This window comes from Neomonachus schauinslandi, chromosome 8 (assembly GCF_002201575.2).
Source record: "Neomonachus schauinslandi chromosome 8, ASM220157v2, whole genome shotgun sequence".
Classification (NCBI taxonomy): Eukaryota; Metazoa; Chordata; class Mammalia; order Carnivora; family Phocidae; genus Neomonachus; species Neomonachus schauinslandi.
The window spans coordinates 14,575,748-14,589,576 of record NC_058410.1 but is presented as its reverse complement, the minus strand read 5'-3'; the positions used below and the strand labels follow the sequence as shown (position 1 = coordinate 14,589,576).

Sequence of the window (13,829 nt, the reverse complement as noted above, 5' to 3'; positions counted from 1 at the left end):
ATTTAGGCCCAGCATCTACACAACCAAAATATCTCTTCTTCCCTCTAACTGGTGACAGCAGAACAATACAGTAAAAAAATTATTTTAAATATTGGTTCTTTTTTGAGATTGTATGAAGGCCACAGAATTTAATAGATATGGCTTTCTCATGAACATAGTCAGTTTACAATGCAAAAACCACATCCCTTATATTTTTCTGCTCTGTTATATAAACAATGGTTTCTGTCTTGGTGATACTTTCTTTTGAACTGTGAGTTGCTTCCTCAAAACATGCTGAAATACACAGACACTTTGAGATTTTAAAGGAATGTTTTGAATACAATATACAGGAAAAACTGTATGAAACTTTATCTCAGAGAAGAAAGTTTAGGACTTGTCAAGCACATACTCTTCTTCAAGTGTGTCTTCTAATTTTTTGACTTGCTCTTTGATTGACTTGGCCTGCTGCTGAAGCAGCTGCTTATTCTTGGGACCAAGTGGTATCTCAGAAGCTTCCTTCACAAGATTTTCAGCCTGGACTGCAATACCTTCTGTTCGTTTAGAAAACTCCTAGAAAAAGAGATTATAATTGTTAGGAAGGCATCTTTTATTAAATTCTGCCCTCAAATAAACTGCATATACTTACTTACTAGAATAGATGGATGGCTAGATAGATTCATACATGCATGAATTTTAGTATATAATAGTCTCGGTAATAAGACAGACTTATTTTCATCATGATCAGAATAAATACCTCACTAGATTATTTTCGTTTTATATACACAGTCAGATATCTACCTTCATAGTTACCCAGCAATTCTCACAAAAATCTTTTTCCTTTGTTTCCCGGTTTGGGTTTATTGCTTAGAATTCTGAGCTGCATTATAATAATTTAACTTATCCACAAATATGTTAGGCCCCATCCGGGCAGTGATTAATAGTGACTGATTTTTTTTTTCAAACATAGATATTAAGAGATTTCTAGGCCAATTAATATGAATATTTTTATTTAATTGAAGAATATTTTAGTCAATACAGTGTATCACTGATATTTACCTATAAAGAAACATATTGTTAACTAGTTCCCTGAAAAGAGAGATAATCTGATCTTAATGCTGTTAAATCTTATTCACTATATACCTATACTACATGAAAAGAAGATAAGTTTTTAACCAGTCAAACCTGGACTAGAACTCTAGATTTGCTAATTACTAGTTGTGTGACTTTGGTGACTTATTTTTCTGACTTTCATATAAAATGCAGATAGCAATGCTTTTCTTGTAAGGTTGTAGTTAGCATCTCATTAGCAATTTCATTTTTAAGTGCCTGGCACTCTAGCAGGTACCTATTATTGCTTTTTTTATGTCCCTCACATAAAATTGAGGACAAAACGGTTCATAAAATTCACACACTGATTTTCATTAATAGTGAACTACTTCAATTCAAAAATGAATTTAATATGGGTGATGCACTGGTAAATTTTAGCTGTTACCTGGATTTTGTCAGGTAAATGTATTGAAAACTGAATTTAAAAAGCCAACTCCAGAGATAATCTTGTGTTAAAAAAAATAGCTTAGTGTCTCATTTTTTCTCATGTAAGAGACACTCATGGGAGGTTTAAATTTTGATCAGAACTCCACTCTCCAAAATAGGTAATGAAGAAATCCAAAGTAAATATTTTCAAAGGTAAGACTTCTAACAGCCACCTCTTCCCACAGAGCATCTCCCAGAATTATTACATTATGCCATGTAAGATAGTTACTACATAATACTATTGTATCTTCACGTTTGAAAGACTTAAAGTCCTCATAGAAATATCAACATTACTTCAGAGAAGTACCCAGTAATTTGATAGAATAAAAACGGGTAAGTACAGCTTCCTTTTCATGATAGATTTATAATATCTTAAATATCGGTATTTGCCAATGTCACATTAAATTCTGTGGTTATAAGCATCCACTGTTGCTGGGATGAACTTATAGTCATGGTGGATTCATTTGTGAAGAGAATCAGAACAGAATCAGAAGTGTAAAATAGTATTTTTCCCCCTAGTGTTTCCCAGAGCTCAGAAAAATCATGGAGAAAGTAGAGTTATGTCTGAAAATGCTTATATATGTTCACTCTAAGAGCCTTCCGTAAGAGCTAGGTATGGGGAAAGCGCAATGCAGAGGAATTCAAAGGACAGAATGATGTTGATAAAAACCAAATTGAAGCAAAATAGAATAATGTTATAAGGGGCGCCAGGGTGGCTCAGTCAGTTGGGCGGCTCAGCTCAAGTCAAGCCCTGCGTCTGACTCCTTGCTCAGCAGGGAGCCTGCTTCTCCTTCTCCCTCTGCCTGCTGCTCTCCCTGCTTGTGCTCTCTCTCACCATCTCTCTCTCTGTGTCAAATAAATGAATAATGTCTTTAAAAAAAAAAAAGAAGACTGTTATAAGGCTTTATCTCTAAGGCCAGCAAAGAAGTAGAGAACAATTATTCTAGATTACATGTGCTTGTGCAACAACATACAGAAACAGTAAAGTAGCTCAGTTTTTCAATCAAAAATCTAGTGCCTAAAGGTGTGTGCTCTGGGCTCAGACCTCTTAGGTTTGAATCCCAACCTCACCAGCTAGTAATCCTGAGATATTGGATAAAATCATTAAAAAAAACTTTGTACCTTATATTTCCTCCTTTATATAATAGGATTCATAATGACACCTATTTCTTAGGATTGTTTTGGAGATTAAAGAAGATGATAAACATCAAGTGGTGAGAGCAGTATATATGTTAGCTCACATTATTAAACCAATCCCAAAGTGTGCAAGATTATTAGCTAAGGAAAATTTTAATAGACTAAAAAGGTTACATTTGCTTCATCTACCGCTGATAAACAAATTCAAAGGGATCAGAACCACAAGGTATCAGAAACACTGGATGGAACCTGGGTGGAACACCCAGATGATAATTAACCCAATAAATCTGTTTGTATTTATAAAAGACACCTGATATATTTTTAATACATAACATAATTAAAATTAAAATTAAAAACAATGTTTTATTTAAATGGCTGATGAAAATCATACAGAATTGAAAAATTCTGTGACTTTATAAGACTTCAAATTCTTCAGTGAGTTAATACTGGAGAGATAATACAAAATTGGCAGTATGAGAGACAGAGAAGCCTGTTACTGGTAAGAAAAAAGCAGCACAGAGGTTTACTTGCTGAAGGTTACTAACCAATGGATATGAGTCTTTCTTATTCATTGGCCAACATATATGAGTCTTTCTTATTCATTGGCCAACATATTTCTGTATTAACTCAGTCATTTCTATAAACCCAAAACATGTACAAAAGGAACCAAAAGAACTTGTACAACTCTCTAAATGCTTCAATGTTTTGGTCTGCTCTAACTGCCTAAGGTGTTTGGGCTTATAGGCTACTAAATATTATCTGTTAGATGTCCCACTGGAGCCTCAACCTCAATTTGTTCCAAACTCAGTCTGTCTTCTTCCTCAACTGACAGGCACTCCTTCAAGTTCCTGTCTCATTCCCATTGCATCTGTCAGGCTCAGAACCTTGGATATCTTCCTTTCCTTTACTCTCTATCTCTTGCATCTGTTCCCACTGCCATCCCCATTGCCCTAATTCATGTCCATATTAATACACACATGCAATAACTTTCTAATTGGATCCCATGACACCGGTATTTCACCCTTTCAATTTTCTACACTGCTTAAAAATGTATCTCTCTAGGGGCACCTGGGTGGTTCAGTTGGTTGAACGGCGACTCTTGATTTTGGCTCAGGTCGTGATCTTAGTTAGGGTCCTGGGATGGAGCCCCGAGTCGGGCTCCATGCTCAGCGGGGAGTCTGCTAGAGGATTCTCTCTCTCTCTCCCTGTCCCTCTGTCCTTCCCCTGCTTGCACATGCACTCTCTCTCTCTCTCCCTCAAATATATAAATAAATAAATCTTTTTAAAAAAAATGCATCTCCCTAAAGTACAGCTCTGATCATGTGATTCTTTTTCTTAAAAACCTTTAAGGGTTCCATGTTGCCTAGACCTTCCAGTGTCTTTGTAATATGGCCCAACTTTCCTTTACAACTGTACTTCCATTTTTCTGCCTTAAAACAGAATCTCCATACACTCTCATATTTCATGCCATTTCCCATTATAGGAATGCTCATGTTTTGTCCCACACCCTGCTTTTCTATGTCTTACCTGCCCTTCAAGATTCAGTTAAAAATATTACTGCCTTCAGAAAGATTTTTTTTTAATGTATTCATCTATGAGGGAACTAACCACTTCCCACTTTAATAAAAAATTTCTCTTGGTTCTTGATGTTTAAATCTTATTTATTTCATTCCCCTGAGCAACTTGACCAGTGTGTTGAAGAGTGGGTGCTCAATAAACAAAGAGTATTGATTAAATGAATAATTATAATAATTAATGGTAATAGGGATGGAAACACAGTTTTGCTTCTGAATAATGAGTACCAAGGGAGTGTATGGTCATACTGATATACCTTTGTCTGTTCCAATTCTGAAGACAAACTTTCCAAACTGCTAAAACTCAAGAAGCGCTCATGACTGGAACCTGTTTGAAAAAGGTATCTGACCACTGTCTCTTTGTTTGTTTCAAATCGCTCCCACTTTCTTAATGTGACCTAAATTTGAAAAAAAAATAAACATGTCATGAATTATCAACATGTGTCAAAAATATTGTTCACATTTCCACTCATTTGTTAGGCTGTCAACCTCCAGTTAACTCTGTTCAAATTTCACATAGTTATGCTGAACAAAGATGATCCTAATGTCTCCTGTTAGAATTTCACTCCGTGTTTCAATTCATCTACAAAAAAGAGGATGTGTAGACTAGCACTCTGAGTGTTCTATCAGCTGTAAAGTCCTATGAATGTAAAGATATTACTTAAAATGTGGATAAGGGATAAAGGAAAAAAGAGCCTCCCAGTCTCTTTCAAAAAAAGAAAAAATAAAAGGGAGAAAGAGAAAGAAGGGGAGTGGGTAGTGAGCAGGTGGCAAGAATTCAAAAACTTTTTAAAAGTGTCAAGATCACAATAAAGCATAAACGTGTGGCTGCTGGACTTCCCAGAAAAGTGAAATGAGCCAGTGTTAATTCCTGGATTCAAACAAGTGTGGATTAAAATTCTGGCTTTATCACTGATCACTGCTCTGTGACTCTGGGTAAAGTCCTCCAACTATTTCTTGTGAAGCTTCCACACTGGCAAAATGTGCTAATTATAGTATCTATCTCCTAAGGTTAATGTGATGATTAAAAGAGATAACTCATGTCAATACTTAACACAATGCTTGAGTGTTAGAGGTGGGAACCAATGTTTGCTCCTGTTGGGAGATGTAAGCTGTGACCTGGAGGTTAACAGGGCCCTAGACTTCCAGTCTCCCACCTGGATGCGGCGTTCCTGCTTCTCTCTGCTGTGCTCCATGCTGTCCAGGGTGCTCTCCAGCTTCCGCAGCTCCTCCCGGACTTGGCCGGGCAGCCCACCTTCGCCCTGCTGAGCCTGCGCTATATTTTGCTGCACATCTCTCTTCCTTGCCGAAATCCTCTTTGTCTTTTGCTGGACAACAGATGGGTGTAAATGTTACTCTCTGAGCGGCTAAGCAGGACAGAAACACCTGCAGTCTAAAAGAGGGACAGAAAGGTACAACCTCACTGCAGCGTGGGCCCAAACTGTCTTTTAACAGTTAATGTGAATGGGGGCGCCTGGGTGGCTCAGTCGGTTAAGCTTCTGCCTTCGGCTCAGGTCATGATCTCAGGGTTCTGGGGTCGAGTCCCCCGTTGGGCTCCTTGCTCAGTGGGCAGTGGGGAGTCTGCTTGTCCCTCTCTCTCTCCCCTTCTCCCCACCCCTGCTTGCGCTCTCTCTCTCTCAAATAAATAAATAAATAAAGTCTTTAAAAAAAGTTAATGTGTTAGCAGTTAAAATGGCAGTGGGGACTCTATGTTGGTCAAAATGGGCATTATTTATAAATATTTTATGTTTTTAATGGTAAACAACATAATTAATTTGATATTGGTGTTCTAACTGCATGCAAATTTAGACATTTAGCATTTTGTGTAATACTCCAGAAGGAATTTGACAAAAATATTTATTTGACATGATTCTCCTTCAAGAATTATTTCTGCATAAAAACATGAAGCCCTAACTCTAAATTTTTTTATCATTTATGCTGTAAAAATGCTGATACTAAGAGATTTAATTCCTGGGTATATTCAGAATGATAAACCTGCTGAGATATATGGGGAAAGTTATGTTTTAAAATAAACTTTTTATCTTGAAGTATAATGTATAAACAATGGTAGACAAATCTCAGGTGTATACCATATGAATTTTCACAAAGTAAACACAGACATATAACCAAGTACCTGGTCCAAGAACTGTGAAGAGTTTTAAAATATTAATGTAAATATCTGTAATTACATATTTCTCTGACTTAGATAAACCCAAACACAACTTTTACAATGATTGAGAACAAGGTAATACCAAGCATTAATTTTTTGGACCCATAGTCTTTTTATAATTATTAAATAAATCTGTAAAGCCTAGAGGCTGCTCTTTTACATACACTTTTAATGCCACTTCCATGTTTATATATTATTATATATAAAATTAGCTAGCATTTTGTTATACATTATGTTAGCTAGAATTCCGTCATTAAAATATTTGATTTGAAATCATACTTCTACTTATATGGAGTTTGGCAAATAAGTAAGTTGGTTAAAATTGTTTATTACAATACATGTACCAAAATTTCTTTATTTCTAGTTCTAATCCTTCATAAGAGCATACTATCCTGAAAAGTCTGGTACTTCATGTAAGTTATAATTTTCCAAACTGAGATGTATTTGAAGTTGTAAATTGAAGAGCAGGATTTTAACATAATGACAAAGAACAGTGATCTCAAATATGGAGCATTTTATCTCTACGCTTTCTTCCTCTGTGACGAAAAGGACAAATGAGCTAGTTTTATGAAGGTTTTCATAGCTAAATCAACTTTTTCTCCATAATATTCCTTGAACTTTTTGATAGCATCAAATTACTCAGGCTGAGAATTTATCTTATAGGCTCTTCTGAAATAGCTAATATTTAACAGAGAACAGAGGTCACCTGGACTCCTCCCTGCATCCCTCCCTCCCTTTGTCCTTACTCTTGGACATACAGTTGTCTTTACTTCTCTGGCTCTGCCAGTGACTAACGAACTTTGCATAAGTACCCTGGGGAAAGGGCATCCTACCTGGTGATGAAGAAGTAACTGCTGTGCTTCAAACAAATTTTCAGTGTCCAGGATCTTCTCAGCCTGCTCCTGGACTTCTTTAGAGCCAGAAATTAACTCTTCAAGGGAACTTTTCACTATTTCTTTGTACTGGACACAGTCCCTGAAGTTGCTTAACATCTTTTCAACCTAGATTTTCATGAAAAAATTATAACTCATATGATGCTCAGGTAATCGTAAATATTCTAAGAATATGTGTAAAGTCCATCTCAGTAACTTGAAATATATACACAGATCTCTTTTATTTTTTCTCATATTTTTGAGGTTTATTTAGTTATTATTAAACGGCATAGCCATTTATGGGCATCGCAAGCCTCATGCTCTATGCCCACTCAACCTGGCAGTCAAAGCAAGATAATGAAAATGGGTATACTGTATATTTTATTTCCTGGATCCCTTTAATGACAGTCCCATGACTAAAATTTAATCATAAATTATAAAAATGCAGTGTAATAAAGCTGAGTCCACCCTGTTCAAAGTAAGTAAGGAAAAAAATTGTGGAGGGGAAAAAATGAAAAGAATAAAGAGTATTTGTTAAAAATGCACTTCCAATATTTTTACATAAAACACAATATAATTGCTAATTTTTGGTTAGCAATTATATTGTGGTTCTTTAGTGAATTCTTTTCCCTGAATTTTCTATCTCATTTCTGCTTCCTCTAGTCCAGGGTCACCAGCATCTTTTGTTTTCAAAGTCTATTGCTCTCCATCTTCACTAAGATCATCATTTTCACACTGCACGTCATTTGTGCTCCATGGAAGCCTTTCAGTTTCTCCTATTCTTACCCCATCTTTTTCTTTGACCCTCTTCTCTGAATTTGTCCCAGGTGACGTGAGTGTGCTATTCTCCAAACAGCAAGAAGACCCTATGAAAACCACAAACTCCAGATCTCAGTAAATCACAGCTTTTGTTGAAAGAAGTGACTCATCATTACATACTGCCAGTCTATCCACAGCCTCTTTTTCTTATAGTGGACAATTGCACACACTTTGTGTTCAACATTAATTTAAATATTAAATGGATTATAATCAAAGGATGGACTGAATGTGTCAAATCCATCTTTTAATATAAATCCTTACATGAACAAAATGAATGTTTTCCCTTCCTCTTTCTTTGGTTTTACTAATGATTGAGTAGCATACAGGGGTATGAATACAAACTACGAAGTTTAAGTAGATAGCGCTCAGGTCCTGAGCTCACGGTGGTGAGATCAGCCTTGATTCAGGCTCTGAGCTCAGCGGAAAGTCTGCTTGAGATCCTCTCTCTCCCTTTGCCCCTCCCCCGGTTGTGCTCTCTCTCTAAAAAAAAAAAAAAAAAAAATAGAGTGAGGATTTATTGAAAACAATAATTTTATGTTCCTTATAAAGAGACATATAAAAATAATATTCCTAGGTATCTTATGTTATTGGTGCAATTGTAAATGGATAGATGCCTTGATTTCTCTTTCTGCCGCTTCCTTATTGGTGTATATAAACGTAATAGATTTCTCTACCTTGATTTTGTATCCTGCAATGTTATTGAGTCACTATATTGTACTCCTGAAACTAATATTACACTGTATGTTAACTAACTCAAATTCAAATAAAAACTTAAAAAACTATAAAAATAAAAAAATAAGGTAGATAGGTGTGCAAAGAATTAATGTCTGTATTTGTTAGGGGTAGATTTTTGCTACAAGTCCCATGGGCAGTGGTATGAGAGCACTTGGAAGATAAAGTAGATAAATGGCCTTGGAAAAGTGTTAGGGAGACTAATAATTTCTAATTTTAAAGGCTGACAAAGTGTTTTAAGTGTGTGTGTGTGTGCGTGCGTGTGTGTGTGTGTGGAACAAAATATAAACTCATCTATCAATGTGACTAAAACTATTTGTTAAGTCTTGGATCAAAGATCACCTGCATGTACATTTACTTTTTAAAACTGTAATCCTTACTTTTCTCCTTACCTTCTTGATCAAAAAAAGAGTAGAGAAGAATGACGTCAGAATTTTACTTGAAGTATGGTAGTGGCTACGCTACCTGGACTATTGCTGTGAAAGATGCATATCAAAGGACTGAAATAACTCATGTTCCAAAATTTGATTAATCCTATCACTATTTTCATTTTGTCAAAATTGTTAAGAAAAATGATACATAATATCAAAATTCATACATAAAACTAAAGTCACATGCAGTTTAGAGTATTTTTTGTGTATGTAAATTCACAGCTAGAGTCTTAAGTGGATCTACATGCATTCAAAATATAAAAGGTTAATTGACCAAACTGTTAGTTTAGGGACATCTCCAGAGAATTCCAAATCTTCAGAATCAGGGAACTTTAAATAATCTAGATGATCATTTTTCCATGCAAGTTCATAAATGATTTCAAGAAATAATGGTAGCTATCTATTCAACTTTCCATTCTTATGTTATCTTCCCATGCACAGACTCTTTAGACATGCATGACAACCTGGTCGGTAAATGTGTCACCAAGGGTAGAAGGGGCGTACTAGAAATGAAGTAAATAGGTTTGTGTATTTTAATCCATAGAGGAATATAAACACTGAAATATATATCAAGAAGTTTAAAATGAGTAAGTCTTTCATAAAATAGATTTTACTGTCTGCTAACATTGAATATTTTATTATTACCCACTATTGGTTATTGAGCATTCACTCTCAGGCACTATACTAAGTGCTTTACATATATTATTGCATTTTGGGGGTAAGTTTTTCTAGCTCTGTTTTGTAAGTAAGAAAATCAAAACCCAGAGATGTTAAGTGACAAGCTCAAGATTATATAGGAAGTGGGCTATCAGAGTTAAAATGTAACTCTGGGTTCATTTGACTCCATAATATACCTTCAACTGACCATGAAACAATGCTTTTAGTAAGAGTAAAAAGTGTGGATCTGGTAAGCTTTGTACTTTAAATATAGGTTGTTATTCTGAACTAACATATCCAAGAATGGCACAGACCATAACTCAAACATCTTCCCCACCAATCTTCATATGAATAAGTATCTTCACTATTGTGTTTGAACTATACTTTCTTTATATAAATACTTCTTAAATCACAACCAAAAGAAAAAGAACCCTCCAGATTCCTCACCCAAAACTATCTATTTAGAGTGTGAGTAAATGGTATACCTCTGATAACAAAGCTACAAGAGCCTTGAAAGAACTAGATAATTTTGCCAGTTCATCTCCTTGCTTTCGGGCTTCATTCTCAGAAGAAACTTCAATTAAAATTTTAAGCCTGGATTTCAGCCAGTTGAGCGTCTCGCCTTTTGTGGTAACACCATTTCTGATCTCCTGGAATGAAGAGAATACATTGTGAATCAAGAACAGACTCAGACTAAGAAAGTTCATACGGTGGAGGTAGGAGAGTCATTCATTCACCGGTAGATGCCTGCTTATTTTACTTTTTGTTCACATCTTTAACAAAAGTCCACAGGTGCTAGAAAAAAATATTTCCCCAATGCCAATACCTGATATGTAAAATCAATACTCTCTATATCAAAAAGCTAACTAGATGGTTAGTTCATAATTAGATGGTTAGATATCTACAGATAGTCCCTTGATCACAAATAAAGGTGCCTCTAAAAGTCCTGTAGAAGAAAATGGGATACCAAAATTGGGAACTATAACACATTTTCTTTTTTTTTTTTTTTTAAAGATTTTATTTATTTATTTGACAGAGAGATAGCCAGACCAGGAACACAAGCAGGGGGAATGCGAGAGGGAGAAGCGGGCTTCCTGCTGAGCAGGGAGCCCCTTGTGGGCCTCCATCCCAGGACCCTGGGATCATGACCTGAGCCGAAGGCAGATGCTTAACGACTGAGCCACCCAGGCGCCCCACATTTTATTTTCTGTTAGCTGGAAGGAACATGGTATTTTTAGAAAAAAAGGTTGAAAGAGTCATTTTTTTAGTGAGCGGATTTCTTTTTTTTGAGGAGTTTAGATGTTGAATATTATTATGGATGCCCTAAAAATTGATCTTAACTTTATTAACTTATATTTTATGTCTCATTTTTGTTAGCTTTTGGAAGTCAATAACCCACATAGTAAGATGTGCAAACAGGAGCACAACTCTAAGCCAGGAAGGGAGGGTATACTGACCCAGACAATGCCAGAAAGATTCTGGGGCCTCAGCCCTTGCAAGGTCTGGGAACTGTGAGAATGCTGACTGGGGCAACCTCTTCCTCCTACACAGCTCTGGGAAGCACAAGGAAACCATGCAGCTGCCACAGAGGATCTTGTAGGGTAAATTCACGCCCACCGGTTCCAGAACCAAGTGATCTCTTCATTTTAAGATATGCATTTTATTTTTGTAATGTAACAGCAACAAAGAGCAAATATAAATATCCTTCTATAGGTATAGCATGATATTGAGCATCTCTAGTATTTAATGGGATTATAAATTTAAGAGAAAAACATAAAACTCAGAGGATAGGAATAGAAAGGAAATATATTCTCATTAACAGGAACTACGTGACTTGCAAGAGCTCAAATGCTCAAAGATAAGGATTTTCGCAATGGCGTGTGTCTACAAAACAGCAGAGCCACACTAAGAAGGAGAGGATTGCTGTGTGTCATTCACAGAATGTGAACTGGGTTAGGGCTTGAGGTTCAGCCTAGTCACCTGGCTAGGTGTGCCCATGCTCCCAGAGCTAATCAATCCAGATTGAATGTGACATATAAATGAGACTTAAAAGACCTTTCCCAATTCTGTGATCTGGCTTTTGAATGGCTGAAAATGTATAAAAACCTACAGTGTTCTTGTTTTCCATGACAATTCTTAAATCTCTGCTGTGTTGTAGGCCCATGCATGCAATTTTCCTCTCAGGATTTTCCATTAGCTAAAGATCGATGAGAGGTACCACTAAGCATGACTAAATCTCAAAGCTAACAATGATTCAATAGGGAAAATCATCCCCTATTCTTCTTCACAGTAACATGAGGAGACTTATTCTTAAGACAGTTTTTCAGTAATTTAATTTTTTTACAGAAAGAAAAGAATACATCAGTTAGTCAGTCTACCATTAATTTTTTTATTAATGAAAAATATGGGCCAAAACTAACCTCTACAGCACATTTAATCTCTCCATGGTTGGCAGTATCGAAGGGTTCACTCTTAAACCCTCTCAACTGTGTCTCCTTTGCAGATATCCAAGATGAGAACTCAGAAATTCTGAAATAACACAAGTATTTTCTTATTAAGGGGAGAAAATATCCCAGTGGTTAAAATACATTTTCTATTTTGAATTTATTCATGGAAATCTAGCAATCAACTGATTAGCAAGTCAATTAACAAATTTTCTGGAAACTGTTCCTTTAACATGAAGCTCAGGACAGGGGTGGCTGCCTCTGAGCTGTCACTTGGAGGAAAGAGAAAGCAGAGCAGATGGAGCTCAGCTAAGGAAAAAGGTGTGTTCCCAGGGCCTGAGCACCTGGAAATATGGAAGGCACCACCTGAGGTCTGGCCTCATCTATCTCCACCGGATTGAGACAGAAACCCAGAGGGAGAAGTCTCCCTCCGGGGATATGAGGAAATCAGGGAGAAAGGAACTGCCAAATGTGCTTCAAAAAGGTAACATCTGGGTCCCTTGGAAATTAAGTGCTTCACCTTGTTTCTGACTGAAACCCATTCTTTTTATTAAATAAAGCATTTTTATATTAAGAGCATGGGTAAGATCATACAATCTGATTTTCTTTATTGCTTCAGAGGAAACACACGTCACTTCTTGTCGTGCAATGATCTCTGAATTAACAGTATTAGGACAGACAGTGTCCATCTCTGGAAGCAGCTCCACAACTACCTGCTAGTGTAGTCCTTCCACTTGTCTGGGTCTTCCACAAGCTTCATGTAGGTGGTATCAATGGTAGCTCTGAGCTCTTTGAGAGTCGCGTGACAGGTTTCAGGTGTGTTCCTTACTGGGTCCCGGACTGGGAGTTTCAGACACAGTTCTTCAATAAGCTGTAACCTTTTCTCACAAAGATGATGAGGACCCTTGTCACTGAAGAAAATCTAGTGAACAATAAACATTGATATAATCCTTGTGAAAATCCATACAATACTTCCATATTTTCATAGAAGTTTCCCATTTAGTCTACTACTATATAGTAATTAAGCTATTTAGGGTTTTTGGACCCAAACCAAAGTATCAGGTATATATCTTTTAGGTAAAAATGTGACTTTGCATGCCTGCACTTGGGGTGTGTGAGACGTACCCTGTGCTCTTTAATGATCTTTTCACTGCCTTCCTGGGGCACCAGCTTGGTCTCTCGATCCAGCTCAGTTCTGCATTCTTCTACAGAAGCTAAGAATCTATTCTTCTCCACATCAATCTTCAGATGAAGCAAATGATATGGGGCTTCTCCTTGAAGATCCTACATTCCATAGGAAGATTCAAAAAAATATGATACCATTCCAGGTTATATACATTTTTAATTGGAGTGGCAAAAACCATAAAATATTCCCTTTGGGGCCAATGTGATTTAATCACTATTGTCTGCACCTGGATGCTGTTCTTTGTACTTTTCCAAGTAGTGGGGCCACAATGAATTCTTTCAGCCTGCAGGGTCAG

General features: G+C 36.5%; 1 protein-coding gene across 1 annotated transcript in view; it reads right to left on the bottom strand.

The window, feature by feature from the left end:
* LOC110583187 (nesprin-1-like) overlaps positions 1–13,829 on the bottom strand; it is a 218,164-nt gene that overhangs the window by 48,650 nt on the left and 155,685 nt on the right. Inside the window, exons 23-30 of the mRNA XM_021693239.1 lie at positions 13,474–13,632; positions 13,062–13,270; positions 12,325–12,433; positions 10,390–10,554; positions 7,227–7,394; positions 5,381–5,551; positions 4,481–4,621; positions 389–549 (exon numbers count right to left, since the gene is read on the bottom strand). Coding sequence (XP_021548914.1) covers positions 389–549; positions 4,481–4,621; positions 5,381–5,551; positions 7,227–7,394; positions 10,390–10,554; positions 12,325–12,433; positions 13,062–13,270; positions 13,474–13,632 — 1,283 coding nt within the window. The remainder of the gene's footprint in view (positions 1–388; positions 550–4,480; positions 4,622–5,380; positions 5,552–7,226; positions 7,395–10,389; positions 10,555–12,324; positions 12,434–13,061; positions 13,271–13,473; positions 13,633–13,829) is intronic.